General features: G+C 39.2%; 1 protein-coding gene across 2 annotated transcripts in view; it reads right to left on the bottom strand.

The window, feature by feature from the left end:
- The window catches only part of LOC124379039 (astrotactin-2-like), a 362,618-nt gene that overhangs the window by 11,434 nt on the left and 332,250 nt on the right, over nt 1-18,934 (bottom strand). For both annotated transcript variants that reach the window (XM_046839046.1, XM_046839047.1), the window contains exon 20: nt 12,832-12,973. In XM_046839046.1, the coding sequence (XP_046695002.1) occupies nt 12,832-12,973 (142 nt within the window). The remainder of the gene's footprint in view (nt 1-12,831; nt 12,974-18,934) is intronic.

The following is an 18,934-nucleotide window of genomic DNA, read 5'->3' as shown; positions in this document are numbered from 1 at the left end:
TGTACTTAAGTAGCTTTTTTTTTTTTTTTCTTTTTTTTTTACATATTTGTACACTACTGAAGTATTCCTATTTAATTTTTACTTTAATATTTTTACTTTACTTTAATAAAGATGCACAAGCTTCCTTTTTTTTTGTTTTTCTCATCTTTGTTCTTACAAAACAGTGGCTTCTAGATTTTTTGGGGGGTAAAAGCTGAAAAATATTTATCATTGAAACGTAAACATTCGACAAACCGCACTCACTCGCCACCAGAATGACATTTCTCTATCCTGATGAGTTATTGCATTGCATGGACCGGTTCCTCCATCGCCATGAGATATTTCTTAACATGCCAGGCTTCGGTTTTGTCCTTTGTCTGGGGGAACCATCTTCCAGTACCACCAACTGAGTGTTTTGTTTGTAACGCGGCCTACTTTTGCATGGCTTGCATAGTTTGCCTGATCTCGCTATTCATCGAAGGAGACGTGTGGCATTCTTCTCCCAAACCTCACCAAAAAGCCATCTCCTCGGATTCTGCCCATCATAACAATGCGGCCGTCACAACGAGCACTTTGTTTAAATTACGTGGTTTTTGAGTCACCCAGTGAAGACAGAGAGTGGCTTGTGTGTGTTTTTCCTTCTGTCAGACAATTTGTAAAGTTTAGTTTACGGTTTGAGAAGGGAAAGGGGGAGTTTGCTCCACACTGTTTTCAGTTGTCTGAGGTGTTGGCAAAGATGGGATTTGTTTCAATAGCTATAAAAAGGGCTTGTGGAAGCTTTAACATACTTTCGAAATGTTTAGGTTTTTAGAGTTTTTGAGAATTTCGCCAGGATGCCTGAATAACTTTGACTCGTGAAGAATTCCACCATTCACTCAAAAGATATACTGTTGGAGAGGCAATAAATACTATATAAAACACAAAAATGTCTGCTGCCATTTTCAAATCATGAATCAGAATGGCTTCTGTATCAGATAACCAGATTGGAATGTGCTTTTAAAACATCTACTTCACATTTATTCCTCATTTCCTATTATTACAACCTCCACGCTTCGGGGAAGATGTTCTACTAAATTTTGAAGTGTTCTTGTGGACGTTTGTTCTCCTCAGGTACTGATGTAGGTGAGGGTGAGGAAGCCTGGGGTGTAGTGAGTGTTCTCATTCATCATGTTTAACATGGTTGGAGCACTAGAGCAAAAGATCTTCCACTCCAACCAATGAAAAGCATATCTTCATGGAGCTGAGTTTGTGCACAGGGGCATTGGAACAGGTTTGGGGTCTACTAGTTTAGGTGAAGGGAAAAATGAATGAACCCAGATAAGGATGAGGTTCCCTCTTGAGTCTGGTTCCTCCCAAGGTTTCTTGCCGTCTCAGGGAGATTCTCCTTGCCACAGTCTCCACTGACTCGCTCATTAGGAACAAACGTATTCATTCTTCATTACTGCATTATCTGTGTGAAGCTGCTTCGAGACAATGTCCATGGTGAAAAGTGCTACACAAATAAAAATGGATTAAAATTAAAATTTGATGTTAACATTTTTTAACACATCCTATAAAATTGCCCCAACAGGAGAATAACGTATGGTTAGAAGAATCACTTAGGTCCTAAAGTGAGAATTTTTGTACTTTGTCCCAACTAGAAATGTAACTAGAGAAGATACTGGATTACTGGAGTCATATTTCAGCACAGGATTAGAACTTCATTCTCGAGTATAGGAATGGAGCACCATCAGTTTGAGGAAAAAAAAAAAAAAGGAACAAATTTCTTCTGGCAGGTTGGACTAGTTTCTTGAAGACAAGCATAAACCTCTTAAACAACCGCTGTTGTTTGAACACTTCTGTTAAACCAAATGTTTACATCCAACCAAATGTTTACATGTGCAGTATTTATTTTTGATATTTATATTTGCACAATCTTCTGTACTGTACTGGTCGGCGTTTCAAAAAGATTTCTTTTGGTTTCTGAGCGTGATCTTCCACTTCATTCCTTTTGTTTCCTATTGTGTTGGTTTTATCACCATCAAATTCTGGCTTTTTCTGAAGAACGTCTGCTATTTTATTCAGTGTCTATATCTCTCTCCGTCTGTCTGTCTATCTTCCATTTTACTGTGAGCTGTGAGACTCTGTGTGTGGTAAAGATCGACTCTGAAATGGTGCTACCCTGCAAACAATTGCCAGTGATAGCGATCACCTCTGAGAACAAAGCCTGCTCCGCATGCGCCTCGCCGCCGAGAATGTCAAAGCACAAGGGAGTACGCTGTCGAAACACACTCGTCTTCTTCCAGACATTCACACACTTCTTTAGCACAGTCCTCCATTCATCTTGCCTAAACCCCACATTTCCCCTGACCAGCCCAATGTGGGAAAAGTGTGTTTTTCTGTGCGTGTTTGTGTTTGATTTAGTATGGAGGATGTTCCGTGGAGACGCTCTGACTGTGTAAAAGTATCTAGTTGGCACGGATGAAATGGTTTATGGCTTTTGAGGCATCAGATTCCTTCTTATCAACCAGCCAAATGCCTTCACACACAGACAGGTTAAGCACCAAATGCAATGCAAACAACTAATTGTGTTGCGTAACCGTGTTGTTATAAAAAATAAACAACTTTTGACAGCTATTGCTTGTGCTGACCATCAAAATGTGATTCCACTGTTAATTACGACTGGATGCCTAAAATCAAGTTTCAGACCGATTTCAAGTTCAGACAGATTCGATTTTTTTTATTTCTAACTTCCCGCTTTGGCGTGTAAAGATCAGCAATGTAGTTTCCAAATGGAACCGCACTCCTGGACGTGTCGTCTTCCGAATTAAAATCGCCTACATTTTTTAAACTGGATTTTGTAGCAATTTGTGTACATTGCATTTATTCTTTTTTTATTGCAAGTGAAAATAGAGTGAATGACAACACCTTCACTCCATTTATGATTTGATACAGAAAAAGCGAAGAAATTGGCTTTTGAATTGTTTCTGAACAAACAATAACAGAAAATCACTTCTTGTTTTTCATTTTCTATGTTTGTTTAATCACACAATATGAAGTCATCAAAATCTCATAAAACCAAATGTGATCAATTATTTAAAAAAGAAATTGCACAATATTTCTGGTCTACATCCAAGCTTGACCTGTGAGTAAAACGGAAATTTCCTTGGACGGCTTTTCTGAAGAAGAGATGTCCACTCTGTGGCTGTTTGACCAAATAATAAATAATATAATGCACATATTCAGAGATCGCAGACAAACTGGAAGCCCAAATCCAAGAAAGTTGGGACATTGTGTAAACAAAATGCAATGATTTGCAAATCTCATAAACCCACATTTTATTCACAATAGAAGATAGAAAAAATATTGAATGTTTAAACTGAGAAAATGTACCATTTTAGGCAAAAAATAAGGTCATTTTAAATTTGATCACATCTCAAAAAATGAAACAAAAAACGCAACAAAGGACACCCAGAAAGGTTGAGCATCTAGAATCTTGTAACGTATATGAGACAATATTTCTCTCCCAAAACTTGAGCAACTGGTCTCCTCAGTTCCAAGATGTACTGTATATGGACTGAAGACATGATGCTACACAGGGGGAAACATGGTCCTGCCTGTCTGTCTGTCTGTCTGTCTGTCTGTCTGTCTGTCTGTCTATCTATCTATCTATCTATCTATCTATCTATCTATCTATCTATCTATCTATCTATCTATCTATCTATCTATCTATCTATCACATTTTGTTTATTAATTTGCTACAGAAACATTGTTTGTGCCTCCCCCAGATTGAGGAAAAACCACGCATGTCTGGAAATGTCATACTTTTGCCCATACAGAATACAAGTACCCGTGCCCAATGTAAGCTGTTATTATGGAAACATTAACCTTTTAGACCAAGCGCATTCACATGAACCCGCACCTTGCAGCTGCATTAGTGTCCGAAGACAGCGCGGTGTTGGAAATGTAAACAAGGAGCTCGACTTCCCTGGAATTCCTCTTCATAACATTCGATCAAGACCTTTATAAGCTGCTCCATCACTTGACCCCAATCTAATAAAACGTTTATTTTCCCAGATGGATAGTGAATAAAGGACTTTACAGTATGGATGGTGGTGGAGGAACTGTGCAGGAACACTTCTAAAGGCCAGAAAGCACACCATGTACCTCACTGGTATGTTAATAAGTCTCGAATCAAGTTTTATGGAGTCAGGAAGAATTCCACCAAGATGTTGTCAATAATAGCAACTGGATTTGAACGGGTCAAGTATGTTCTAAAGGGGCATTAAATATTGTGCTCGAGTCAAAATGACTTTCCCTGCTTTTTTTTCCCTTTCAATTGTTTCCACATCTGAGCAAAGCACAGTTCCTTACCATTTAGGATCTTTTCAGTGATAATATTCGGATCTGTTCATGGAATATGGACCAAGTTACAACTACATGTTGTATCATGTATCTGAACATGTATATGATATGTTGTACACATCAGAGCAACAACATTCCTCACACTAACCTTGTACGTTTTTTTTACTTTCATACTCATACAATTATAATCAGAAAGCCAAAGTCACACAAGGGGATCATCAAATGGAAATTTGAGCTCATTTTAACAACATATAAACTATATGGAGTAAAGTTTATGGATGCCTGAGCATAAATTTTAAGTAAATTACACATTGAGTCCCCATTTTTATTATAATTCCCTCCACTCTTCGTGGAAGATGTTCCACTACATTTTGTGAAGATTTGTGCTCATTCAGCCCCAAGCATGTGTGTTAGTGAAGTCGAGTACTGATGTAGCTGAGGTGAGATTTTCCACTCCAACTCATGGAAAGCATATTTTCATGGAGATGGCTTTGTGCTCTGGATAAGAGCGTCAGACGAATGCTGTAAATGTAATTTACAGACAGCGTGATTCAGGAGCAGAGATCATGTGATGGATGATGGGAACTGGCTGACGTCCTGATAATATACACTATATCAACAAAACACCTGGATATTTCCACCTTTATGTGGTTCTTGAAAAAATTGTGTAGAACGTGTCTGGATGCAGACCTGTTCCAACATGACAATGCCCCCGTGCCCAAAACCAGCTCCATGAAGATCTGCTCTACATGGGATGGAGTGGAAGATCTCCTTCTATATAAATCCAACCTTTTTGAACACCTTTATTATGAATGTGAATGCTGACTGCACCCCAGACCTCCTCACCTTCTCATCAGTACATGACATTACTAACACCCTTGTGGCTCAATGAATCTCCACGAATCTTTAAAAACACTCTCCAAATTCTAGTGGAAAAGATTCAATGTAAAAATTCTGATTCAGACTAAATATGGAATGAGATGTTAAGGTGTCCACAAACCTTTGAGCCACGCAGTGCTCATCTGCGGGAGGTGTGCGTGACGGCTCAGCCTGTGGATCTCCAGGAGATAATCTGTCAATAATCTGAATAAAGGGTTGAGGGAATCCACCGAATAGTGTGTGTAAATTAATTCTGAACAGCAGGAACTTTCCAGGAGTAGGATACATGTTGTAATTTCAACTCGTACAAGCTTTATTTGGATGGTGTGATGGTCTGTTTTTTGAGTAGTATGATAGGATTAATTGATGTGTTGGATCACATATCATACATGTCTGAATGAGCACCAAATCTCCAAAAACCTAGTGGAACATCTTCCCAGAAGAGCAGAAGTTATTATTAGAGCAAATGTAGACTGACTACGGAATGAGATGTTAAAAAAAAACACATGGTTAAGTGTCCACAAACTTTTTCCATATAAAGTAGCTTCAAGCATTACTGGAAAAGCAATAAAGAAATAAGAATCATTGACGATTACCCCCAATAAATATCATAGTACCACATAATAAACTGCACGAGTTCCTACGGCTTGTTTTTCTTTTTTTTTTTCATTTCTTTTTTTAGATTTCTGCAATTGCACAACTCCAAAAGGCCAAGAACGTCGTAGCGAAACTTGGAACGCTCTCCGACACGAAATGCCCAGAGATATGCAAGGATGCACAGTACCAGTCTGTAGCAGTGCTATCGGTGACAAGCCGGTACCCCCAACCTCCTCAAACTGTCCTTCGATAAGATCTCCATTTGCGTAAAGCGTTACGTCGTCGAGTACTCGTAGCTCGCGCCGTGCCGCGTTTTCTAATCAGGGCGAGATAGCTTTGCTACGGGTCTCTCATTCGAACAGATACATTTTCTGTCCTTGCTCAAGAAAAAAATCAAACCAAAAAACAAACCCCAGCGCTTTTTTTTTTCAATGAAAATCTTGTGAAATCGAGAGCAGAAAATCTGCCATGTTATCGTCCAAAAAACCGAAAGTATGCCAGTTAAAATGATGATTCGTCCGTTCCCAGAGGAGCGAATGTTGCCTCGTGTTTAGCGGTGAACTTTTGATACAGCTTAGCAGCCATAAATAGATCTTCCACGAAGAGATGAGATAAATCAAATCTCCTGGAGTTGCAAAACAAGATAAACCGTGCATGACCCATGCCGTGGCCCGTGAGTTATGAGTGTTGCATAAAGAAACATGTACATAAAAGCCATTTTGAGGAAAACTAATACAGTTTGTCAGATTACTTTTCGCACTGGATTTGAAAACAGTGCGTCCAAAAAACAACATTTATTACTTAAAAACACTAAATATACACTAAAAGTCTTTTGGACAACTGACAAGCTTCTTTTGGAAACCCAATTCCACATTTCATCCCCATTTGCTCTTATAATAACCTCCACACTTTTGGGAAGATGTTCCTTGATTTTGTATAGATTTGTGCTCATTCATTTAACCACAAGGGTAAGTAAAGTCAGGTACTGATGTAGGTGAGGTGGCTACTGAAGATTGAAGCTCTATAACAGGAGATTGTCCACTCCAAACTATGTAAAGCATATCTTCATGGAGCTGGTGATGCACCTGTGCACAATCGTCATGCTGGAACAGGTTTTGGGGCTCCTAGTTCAAGTGAAGGGAAAATTTCATGCTCCACATCTAAAGACATGGTGTGCAATTGTGTGCCTTGAACAGTTTAGCGAAGAAGCACATATGGCTGGAAAAGTCAGGTGTTCCAATACTTTTGTATAAAAAAACGCAATATCAAGAATTGTTATACAGGGGAAAATAAATTTTCAAAATCCAGGATCCTACATCTGTCTTGTAGCTAGCAAGCTGATCTTGTAGGCCTTGTTTCTTTGTTTAGACTAAACACTTGAGAGAAAAATCCAGCAGGAGATTGATAAGGTATGGAAACGCCTAGGCTTAGTCTTCTTCTGCGTTTGGCTAGTAATTGGAAATCAGGACAAACTTTAAAAACAGCTTCAAACAACACCAAACATAATCATCTTTCTTCTCCTTGCTCCCATTAGGGGTCGCCACTGCGGATCATCTGTCTCCATACCACTCTGTCCTCTACATCTGCCACTTTCTTCTACTGATATACCCCATTTCCATCCTCTGGTGCATAACCAAACTGTCTCCTATCCGATGTGATAAACCGCCAGAACATTTGCGTATCATTTGTCACCTGATGTGAAAACCCTTCGTATTTCCTCTATTTGATATTGTTCAATTCTATAAAATGCTGAGGAAATTGATGAATATTTTTATATCGCATGTTGAAAATTGATTCTAATCGATGAAATCTTTCCTTTCTATCTATTTTCACTAGCGCTCGAAACTCTCAAACTTAGCATTCGTCAAGTTCTGACATCTGAAAAATGTTTCGGTCCTCATCGCATGCTCGGGGAAACTCGTGAGTCTCGCGGTAAAATAGATGCCTTCTCGTGTTAGCTTGCAAACCGTGCCATTTTGTAGCATATACACCGATCAGGTATAACATTATGGATTTTTTTGTCAGGTAAGTGAACATTTTGTCCTGAATGTTGATGATCGTTGTAGTATGGTTGATGTGGGTTTATCCTTAGCCTAGCCCTGATGCCGCCTCGCTTCCCCCTCCTTTGTTTACGGTCTCGCCGCTGGCGCTGTGGTCTCGCTGTCGGCCGAGCTGGATCAGCGGTCTGCGGTGTTCGGGCGATTTCCCGAGCGAGTTCAAAGTCTGTTGAAAGCCCGTATCTGTGAGTGTAGCCGATGTCTAGTAATGCTTGTCGGCTGTATGAGATGTGTGCAAGCCTGTTCTGAGTGAATAAACTTGCTGTTGATGGAGAAATTGCTACTAAATCGCAAAATCTGGAGAGACGCTGGGGTCTCGCGTTGTGCACCATCTTGGAATGCCACCTCCTTAACCTCCTTAACCTCCTTCCATCATGAAGGAGATACAGGAACTTGCGCACCAGAACCAGCAGGTTCAGGGACAGCTTTTTTCCATCCACCATCACACTACTGAACTCTACACTACACCACTAGATCACTACAAAACAAAACACAAAACAAAACACTGTATACAGTATACCTCTGTACTATACATGTACATACTACATACTTTTCTATTACTCATTACATCTGCACTATTTTTATCTATGTATCTTTATATCATTACTGTACATTCTGCCCAACATTTCATTCATTTGTGTATATAACCTGTGTGTATATATATTTACACATATATAAGAACTAATTCTGTACTTCCTAATGACGTCCACACATCTCTGCACTGTTACTGCCTTTATATTTATTCACTGTACATATGCTTACATATTTATATATATATAGTAGATTGGTTATTTAGCTGCTAATTCTTAAATGCCATAATCTTATAACCGTCACTTCTGCACATTACTCTTTAATGCCATAGCCTCAGAACCATTCCTGTACTCAAATTGATGTCCACACATCTCTGCACTGTTACTGCCTTTATATTTATTCACTTTACATATGTTTACATATTTAGCTCTTTATCACTTGCTGTATATATGCCATATATTTATCTGCACAGATCATCTATCTATCTATCTATCTATCTATCTATCTATCTATCTATCTATCTATCTATCTATCTATCTATCTATCTATCTATCTATCTATCTATCTATCTATCTATCTATCTATCTATCTATCTATCTATCTATCTATAGCGTAAACTTTTGTCCATTCTGCATATTTTAAGCCTAAATCATGGGTCCTAAAATGGTAAAAATGCTAACACCTTCGGTACTCGAAAGTTTTCAGCACTCGTCAGGAGTTTCGGAACAAATAAACAACATGTACAGAGGTATTACTGTATGTACAATTCAAATATTAATAAAAAAAATACAAGTTAATAAAATGTATGATGCTGCAGAGTTAAATGCAACTGAGACGTGGTGGATATTCGCCTGAATCGCACTTAAAAATAACATTAAAATGAAGTAGGACCTCTGTGGGTAATCATCAAAACAACCAAAAAGTCTCCATTTTCCCAAGATTGGTTCTACACATGGTTCATGGTCTTTCTTTCACCAGTTACACTCTAAGAACAACATGTCCAGCAGTGAGACACTGGTACTAAAGAAAAGCAAAGGTGATAAAAATGTTTTAAAGGCCCTGAAGAGCACTGGGGTGGAAATAAAACACAAAACCGCACAGTAGATGAAAATGCTGGGGAAATGAGTACAGTTTGTTCTCGACTGTTCATTTGTTTTTCTATTCTTTCTCTGTATTTGATTTAAATTTTGTTTTCTGAAAAATAAAAGAACCAGTAGAAGAGGTGGGGGTGTGTGTTGGGGGGTTAACTGGACATCTGAAAGTGACATGCTACAGGGTCAAACCATTGAATAGTACATCCTGTAATCTAGAGGTTGCTTTTATAGCTTACAAAGGCTAAATTATGAGCTGTCTAGTTTCTCACATAAAAGAGTGGACCAGAGCGAACGACCTACGATAATCGATGGGGAGAAAAAGAATGATGCAAAATAAATCAACACAACCCACTCACTGGCTTCTCAGCAGAGTCCTGAGCTTTGCCAGAAAATTCCGACATGTTGGCTTTAGAAAAGAAAATTGTATACAAGTCATATTAAAGCGTGAGTGCAATACAGTGCTTTACAGTTTCTAATGCTAAAACAAGCTAACTAGACGTTTACACATAACTGTTACTCATCATATTTCACATAATCTTTTCAAATCTGGATTCTAGCTGAGCAGCCGAAAGCTAACTAGCATGGAAAAAAAACATGCTGTGGTCTTATGCAGTTATATCAAGTTCTTTTAGAACTAGCAGGCTGATGCTAGCTAGTAAGAACTGGCCTTGTAGCTGTGTTTAATTTCTTGAAGTTTTTATAAACAATCAATATTAAGCTGCATGTTTGCTAGACAATAATCCTGCTATATTCATGTAGATATATTAGGTTGCTCTGTAATATAACAATCCTGATATGATCTTATATCTACATTGAGTTATTTTGTCATGTTTATTAGCAATCTATCTGTTTGCTAACAAGCTGTTTGCTAACTAATCTTGTAGTAATCGGTTCTTTCCTTTAAAATGGAGCATTTGGGAGACAAATTCAGAAAAAAAAAAACACCCACCCATACCTAGTGTTGGCTACAAACCACCAGATTACTAGAATAGCATTTATCACTTGACGCAACAATGATGATACAATATCTCTTGGTGTTTTCTTTATTTTATTGAGTGCTATGGACAATCAACTTTGCTTCTCCTCACATGTAACTCGTTCTTGTTGTTGTTCTTCTCTACAACATCCGAAGGATTCGACTATTTCTGTCCACACAGGCTGCCCAGGTGCTTGTTCAGTCTCTTGTGATTTGGAGACTGGACTACTGCAACTCTCTGCTGGCAGGTCTTCCCCTGAACGCTATTCGTCCACTGCAAATGATCCAAAACGCAGCTGCATGACTTGTGTTCAATCTGTCCAAGTTGTCCCACACCACCCCACTGCTGCTTCTCCACTGGCTTCTGGTAGCTGCACCTATCAGATTCAAAGCACTGGCCTACAAGGCCAAAAATGGACCAGCACCATCTTTACTCAAAAACCTCATCACACCTCACACTGCACCACGCTGTCTGAGATCCTCCAGCACTGCTCGACTGGTACCACCTTCTCTCATGGTAAAAGTTAAGTATACTTCAAGTATCTTTTCTGTTCTGGCACCGAGGTGGTGGAATGAACTTCACCTAGAGGTCCGAACAGCGGAGTTCCTGGCTATCTTCAAGTGACGGGTGAAGACCTACCTCTTCCTGAAACACTTAAACAAACATTTTCCAAGTTCACTTTGGAAAAATAAAAACCCTCAACAGAGTTCTAGACTGATTTATCTTAAGTTTGTAATCTAGTCTACCAGTGTAGATTTTTTTATTACTAGAGACTCAAAGCACTTTTGTACTTCGCTCTGAACATGGGCATCTGCTAAATGCCACAAATGTAAATGTCAAAAGGAAGAATTGCGTGATTTCTAAAATATCTTCAACATTTGTCATATTTGGCCTCTCATTTTAGAGCTAAATGAGTACATTCTGTTATCATCTTTGCTCTAAAATGAGCTAAAAATGATAATTAGATCATCATGTTTGAATTAACTGCAATTGCCTTCGTCTACTGACCATGTAGCAGGATCTTACATGATCAAGACCGTTCCGAAGCCATCAAACGTATCTGCAGATCACGTGTTACTGCAAAAACCGTCAATGCTTTAAAAGTCGTGTTTGCAACACGAGATGCCTGCATTTTCACACAGTGGTCGAAGCCAACAGGCCCCGTCAGTGTCTCCAGCTTCCTGGACCAACACCCATCTTTGCTCTGATCGCCCTAATTCACCGTGACCGTGTTATTCCCGATCGCGAAAGCCGGCGCTGCTGAGACCACAGTATGTTTGTGTTAATAAAAGCCAGCTGCACTTCGCCATGCTTACGGAGGGAAAGGAAGAAAAGCTCTGCTCCAAACAAATAACATGGCTGCCATGAGCGAAAAAACACTCCAAACAGGATGTGGCCTTCACACGCACCAGAGCAAATATTTTGCCGAGTCACACTTGCTTAGGACAGAGAGACGCAGACATAACAAACCCAGCCTTTTCTTTTCTCTTTCAGAATTCTGTTTTCACTCTTTAGTACTGTTGTCGTTTCATGTCTTCTCGGGTACAGTACACGAGGCCTGGGAGCAGTCACTTCAGACCGGTCGTGGAACAGTGTCTAAATACGTAGCGGATACACAAACTTCATAACCATCTTGCCAGAACTTATCATTCAAACGGGGATTGGACAATCTAAAGCTAAAGCTTCATGCTACTGTTGGAAAACTTTAAATTGATCCAGTTGGTATTCTTGCTACCTCACAGTTCTAGCATCTCCAATTCTATTCCAAACTTGGGTTCTGCACTGTCCATATGGCATCTTGCTTGGTAAACCGGCGACAGGGTTTTTCGCCCAATTCTGCATGTCGAATCGGTCGGCGGAGCTCGTCAGCGAGAACTCTGATATTCAGCTATTCAGCTTAGCGAATGAGCACACAAGAAAAAAACTTTATATATTCACAGTTCTATCTCTTCTGGTTTCTTGATTGAATGCTGAATACAAACTACTGCCACCTGCTGGTATGGGAAAGTTCTGTTCGCTCACGCAAGCGCAGAATGTGCAAGAAGATTGGCGGTCAGTTGGAGTCCAGTGTGTATTAGTGCAACTTTGTCACCCCGATGCAGGAAGTGTGAGGTGACACCACAGTCAGCTTTTCTTAGAGATAAGTTATTTGGTGTGTTCCAATGTTAAGGGTTCATTCCTAGCTCTTACCCACAAGGATCTCTAGATCCACCATGATAAAAAGTGAAATGATTACTGAGAATGTGTGAATATGAAGATGGAAGAGCACAGCAGAGTGAAAAGGCTACTGAAATATGTTTCATGGACACCACTGTTTGTTTTTTTACGATATAGAAATGATATATTATGTATGATTACAACTCATGAACTTACTTATAGAGGCTATCAGGTTCCAGGCACTTAAAGATGAGGGAGTAGATTTGAGAATGAGCATGTTCTCCACTTTTTCTTCCAGGAACCACACATGAAGAGCCCAATCCAGAAAACAGGTCATCCACCAGACTCAGTACCTCTCCTGCAAAATAGTGAGAACAAGCAAGAGTAAGAGAACAAGAGAGAGAAAAAAAAGAACCAAAGAATGTGAGCAACAATGTCACAAAACCAAGCCTGAGGAATTGAAACAAAAACATCAAAACATTGTTAATTGTGTTGTTGTGATCTCACCACACATGCAGTTGACTCAACTAATCACATGCATGTACACAGAGACACCGCATATTTATTTCTTGTTTTTTTTTTCGTGTTATTTTACTGTATCGGGATGTGTTGTAAACAGGAGCTGACCGCACAACATCTTCCGATGTGCATACGGAGAAATAATGATACTCTGACAAAAAACTTCCCAGCACTACCACAGAGGTGGATGGACTTCTTTGGGTTTTTTTGTGTTTTTTTTTTTTTACTAAAGAATCCAGCAATGAAAACATCTCCATTTGAGCAACTTTCCACTCTTAGTTGGTAGCAGACACGTATCAGCGTTTTTTTTTTTTTTTTTTTTTTTAACGCATGCCAAGATACATATCAATATGGCGTGACGTGCCTGGGTTGTATGAAACTGGGGAGCGGTTAAAAATGGGTTGCAGAAGGGGAGGTCTAGAGAAAATGAAAGGAAGAGAGAGAGAAAAAATAAGGTTTTGAACGAATGAACGATATAGGCGCTTTCCCAGAAAGCAGTCTGTATTTAAAGAAAGCTTCCCGCACGCATACCGACACCTCAGGAATGCCTGAGCCAAGATCTCTTTTCCTAAGATCCCAAAGCCGTTAGGGGTTCTCTCTCTTCACCACATCTCACGGACTTTTGTATATTTTACAGACTTGACATTAATTAAATAGAAAACAATGGAACGGCAGCTTCACCTCAGACCACATCATGGCCCACGCCGACTCATTTGGATGATCGAATGCCTTCGATTTATGCATAGTTTCCTCGTTTCCAAGAAAACCAAATAACTCATGTTCTATAAGACACAGGAAGATCAGACACACTCCCTGCGATGCATTCGCTGAAACGAAGGCTCCATATGTGAAGGGGCCAAAGTGAGAGACACATAACGCACATAATCATAATACTGGATCATGTGTATCTTCTCGATTCTCACTGTGTCTCTGATGCTGAAAGGAGTCTTCAGTGTCAATGTTTTTTGTCATGTTTGGTAACATAGCAGGATGCATTGTTTGTATTTTTGCCCTGGATTAAATTGTAAGAGCACCGACCTTCATAAGTCAGTGTGCCGAAAGACATTGTTCTGTGTAAATCGGATGCTGTGTAAATGTTATTGCCTCCCACTATTGTCATGACCATTGTAATGATAATTTTTTGTCTTTGTTTAAAACAGGTTTGATAATCTTTACAATTTTGAATTAGAGTTATGTACTGTACAATACTGTACCTGCATAGCAACGAGCACCACTCATCTCATTCAGTCTCCAACAGGTATTTAAGTAGACCCTAGCTAGCTAGATTAGCTAGTTAAATAATCTTACTACTACATTTTCAGCATTTGGCAGATGCCGTTATCCAGGGCAACTTACAATTATCGAATTTATACAAGTGAGAAGTTAAGAGTTGGTAATGAGCCAATATGTGGCAATGGGATGGTGCTGGGATTTGAACGCACAACCTTCTGAATATAGGGCTCACACTTTAACCGCTGAGCCACCACTTAGGTTTACTAACTAACTTCATGTATAGCTTTCTGCCCACTTGAGGGGGTTGACTGATTGTGGATTCAAGCCGTAGTACTGCTAAGCTGCTGCTGTTGGGCCATTGAGCAAGGGCCAACATGAGTGCTATATCATGGCTGACCCTGCTCTCTGACTCCAGCTTCCTAGCAAGCTATTTCACTGTGCTGTAAATGTACATGTGAGAGCCTCTTGTTTTTAATAAGAATTAGCATTAGCGTAACAAAATCCAATGGATTTCTTTTATTTTAAATCCAACTAGCTGATTCTCCAATTTGCTGAACTATAAATCAAAAGAAAGCAGTGGTTCTTTTTTCATCAAATATCATCTCGTTTAATTTCATGTAAATGAAGTCATACGAAAAAATCTAAATGCTAATTCTTTATGCGAGCTGGCTCGTAAATCTCCCCCCGGATTTGCAACTGTGAGGTCCTGTTTCTGCTAAATCAGTACACTGTCAGTTCACACTTCCCTCTCTGTACATTTTTGGGGAAGGAGGATTTACATGGGAGATGGATCTCTGACAGAAGCCACATAGTCTTGGCAGAAAAAAAAATAAAAAGTCCCTCTGTTTTTGATGTAGTCCAGGCCGACTGCTCTTCGGCCTTGCGTAAACACACGGCCTGCTATGATTCTACCATCCGTGTGGCCTTGGCCTGAAGACCACAGGGGCTCACGGGAGAATTTATGGAACATATCTACTGTTACTTCTCGTTTGTTTGGTTTCTTTGCACCCGCGCGCCCGGGAGCTCGGGAACTGCCTGGTTCGTGTTAACTGTTAATTGTGCAGCAAAAAAAAAAAAAAAGTGTTTGGAAGTTTACACAACGTCTGAGCTCCACAGAGTCACGTCCGAATCCGTGATGATCGAAGTGACACTTTTATTACTTCTTTCCTCCTTCTGTGGAGTTAACGCAGGCAACGAAAACACTGCAAGCCATACAGCGGCTGTACCAAATCGACCCCCCGAGTCGTGTTTGTTTTCAAAGCGTATCTGCAGTTCTTCTTCTCGTGAGACGGGCAGTGACGGATGGGTCAAGAGGCACTTCAGGACGAATGCGATATGACACTGGCACAAGCATGTGCGGAATGCAGCCGCAGAGCCAGAACCCGGCAGCTTCCTGACAGCTCCATGCAGAGAGCGAGAGAGGGGCCATGCCGAAGGGAGAAAGAGAAACCCAAAGTCTTTTGAGAAGACGAAGGACTGTGTGTGTGTGTGTGTGTTGGGAGAAAAGGTGGAAAGGAGACAGGAGACAAATAATTTAGTTTGAAGGTTTATGTTTCTGAATGTGGTCTGGATTGAAATAAAATCTTTGTGTGTTTTGATAATCAGAATAAATCAGCGGCTTGGTCCGTGACTGGGAAGAGGGCAGGGCAGGCCAGTTGTCTGGTGTCTTTCAGGGCCTCAGTCAAAATGATCACATAATCCGGAGACGTTAAAGAGGAAAGACGGATCGGAACGAGTCAACGAACCTTAAACCTTTCAACAGTCATGCACCACTACAATCTTTTAATGAAGCCATTTTAACTTCTGTGGACTGTTTCTGTGGACTGTTTTTTATAACTAAATTTAAAGTGATGCTAAAGTGGAACAATATTAATATTACAAATAAGTTTTTCCAAAATCAAGCCTTATGAACTTGGCTCTGTAGATCCAATATAAAGAATGAGGTTCAAGTCTATTTGAAAATATTTGTTAGAATGTGGAATAATTATATAAAAAAACATTTTCGTAACCGTACCTGTAAAATGTCAATTTGCACAATCTATCTATTGATGCAAACACCACCATGTTTCACCACAGGGATAAAAACATTGTGCAACATATGTTGCACTTTGTTGTTATTACTCCAGATAACATGTCCTGCAAACAGCTTCTCCCAGATAAACTCTGGATATCTTCAGCTAATTTCAGGAAAATGCTCGGCCTCTCAGTTGTCTTCTGATGAATGCCTTTTTATGTTGACACTGACTTCTGATAGACGGAGTCACTTCCGTGCCATATCCTTTACACGGTTTTAACATTGGATTTAATGTTGCTCTGAAGTTCATAGGGTTCAAAGTTGGGCAAAATTTTATAGCCTCAAGCTGACTGATGCTTTTACAGAGTATTTTGTCTGTTTTATTTCTAGTCATAACTCAATGAAATGTGGAAAAGTTTATGACGGGTAAATACTTGAATAGCTATGATAGCAGGCTCTTTTCAGCATCATCATTATTATTATTATTACTATTATTATTATTATTATTATTATTTACACACTGTATGTATACTATATATAAGTATTTCATTATGCTATCAATTTGTTTTACAACTTGAAGTTGTTCCTCTTGTTCTCTTGTTTTTTGTTTATTTATTTTACAGTATCTAAAATTGATTTCCTAATCGTACATTCCAATATTGAAAGTTAACCCTCAGACATTGTGGAAGTTGCTAGAAGGTACTAAGAAAGATAAATGCATAATTTTGGCGTGCCGCTCTTTCCGTAACAATGCCATCGAACAATAAGACGCATGGTTTCTGGCGACTAGGAGCGCCAGATGAGTGAAATTCCGAATGTGGCTTTTTTTATTTTCCCAGCGAATCCCGGATTCCTCCGCTTCACCGCGGCCTGACGCAACGCCGATTCCAGCGTCGCTTTAGACAAATGTAGAAGAGGTCGAAGAACAGAACAGCACACTGGGCCAAAGAAACTGCTTGCCTCTTGCAATATATAATACAGTTGTAGTTGTAGTTACTTACAGACTAAAAGTTTGTTTTTGGTTACGGTCATGAAAAGTAAGGTTTAATATTCAGAGTTTAGAACTTAAAAAAACATTATTTAAGAGTTATGGTTTAGGGCATAAGGTTTAGAAATTAGGGTTTGGGGTTAAGTTTTAGGACTCAACGTTTACGTAGGGCTTAAGGTTTAAGATTTAAGGTTTAGAATTAAGGCTTAAGGGTTTCATTTTTTAGGGGTTCATTTTATTAGGAAATTTAGGAGTTATGGTTCTGGTCTTAAGGTAATTAGAAATTAGGTTTTGGGTTATGTTTTATGACTCAAAGCGTAAGATTTAGGGTTTAGAACTTAAGTTTTAGGAGTTACAGTTTAGGTTGTTTAGGACCTAGGGTTTAGGAGTTATGATTTAGGCTTGAGGTTTAGGAGTTATTGGTATGGTTTAGAAGTAAAAGTTTAGGTGTTAGGATTTAGGGCTTAAGGTTTAGGAGTTAGGATTTTTGGTATAAGTTTTTGGGTTACTATTTAGGAGATAGGGAAGGAAATAGTTAGAGTCTAAGGATTAGGGTTTACAGGTTAAAATCAGATAATAAATCAGAGTTATGGTATAAGAGTAAAGTGCATGCTACTATGCAGGTAGCTACAAAATGATATTAATACATTTAAAATGTAAAGTTAATAATAATAATAATAATAATAATAATAAAACAGTATTCTAATAACTTCCCAAAAAGTTGGACCTCAATGTGGAGCACATCACCATCTGAATAGAAACATTTTCACCCCTTAACCACTTTTTTTCCTGAAGTAGACGCCACATCCCTTTTAAAGGGAAAACACATCCCCCACCCTCTTCACTCTCTGATGGCCTTAACCCCAAAAATAAGCTACTTTGTAGAAAATGTAGAAAATGACACTCCTTCACATTTATTCTTCAAAAACGAGATTCCAAGAAGGACACTACAAGTCCCACATATACAGTAGGGCACAGCAGCCCCTTAACAGTTCAAGCCTTTATCCACATTTGACTCTGCATAAAATACAGGACTATACAATCATTGGGACAAAATCGGGACACCTCCCATCCCAAAAACAGGACATCCCAAAAAATATAGAACACGTTTTTCCCTAAAATGTAGGGCACTTCATCCCCCAAATGTGGGGCAATTTAGACTCTTAAATATTTGCAACAATATTCCCAAATGACACTTTTTTTTTTGCCAAATATAACACACTGAGGAGAGGAAGTGGAATTATGAAAGTATGACACTTTGCCCTTTAGTTGCTCTCTGGAGAACGGATTCTTACCGCAATAGTAGGGCAATATTTCCCAGATTCACTATTGCAAATACATTTTTCTGTCCTGAGTCAAATCAAATCAAATTATATTTGTTACATACACATTCATACCGAGTACGACGTGAGGTGGATTGCTTTTTATGACAGTAGTCCAGATTTAAAGTTTCACAGTGTCATTTTCACTAAAGGGATCATGTGCTGTATTAAAGTGTCAATGAGGTGTGGCAGTCCAGTGCTGCATGCCTAATTCTCCCTCAGGTAGAATTAAGTGCAAAATAA

This window comes from Silurus meridionalis, chromosome 25 (genome assembly GCF_014805685.1).
Source record: "Silurus meridionalis isolate SWU-2019-XX chromosome 25, ASM1480568v1, whole genome shotgun sequence".
NCBI classification, from domain to species: Eukaryota; Metazoa; Chordata; class Actinopteri; order Siluriformes; family Siluridae; genus Silurus; species Silurus meridionalis.
Note: the sequence above shows the minus strand (reverse complement) of the source record. Positions and strands in the feature narration are given on the sequence as shown.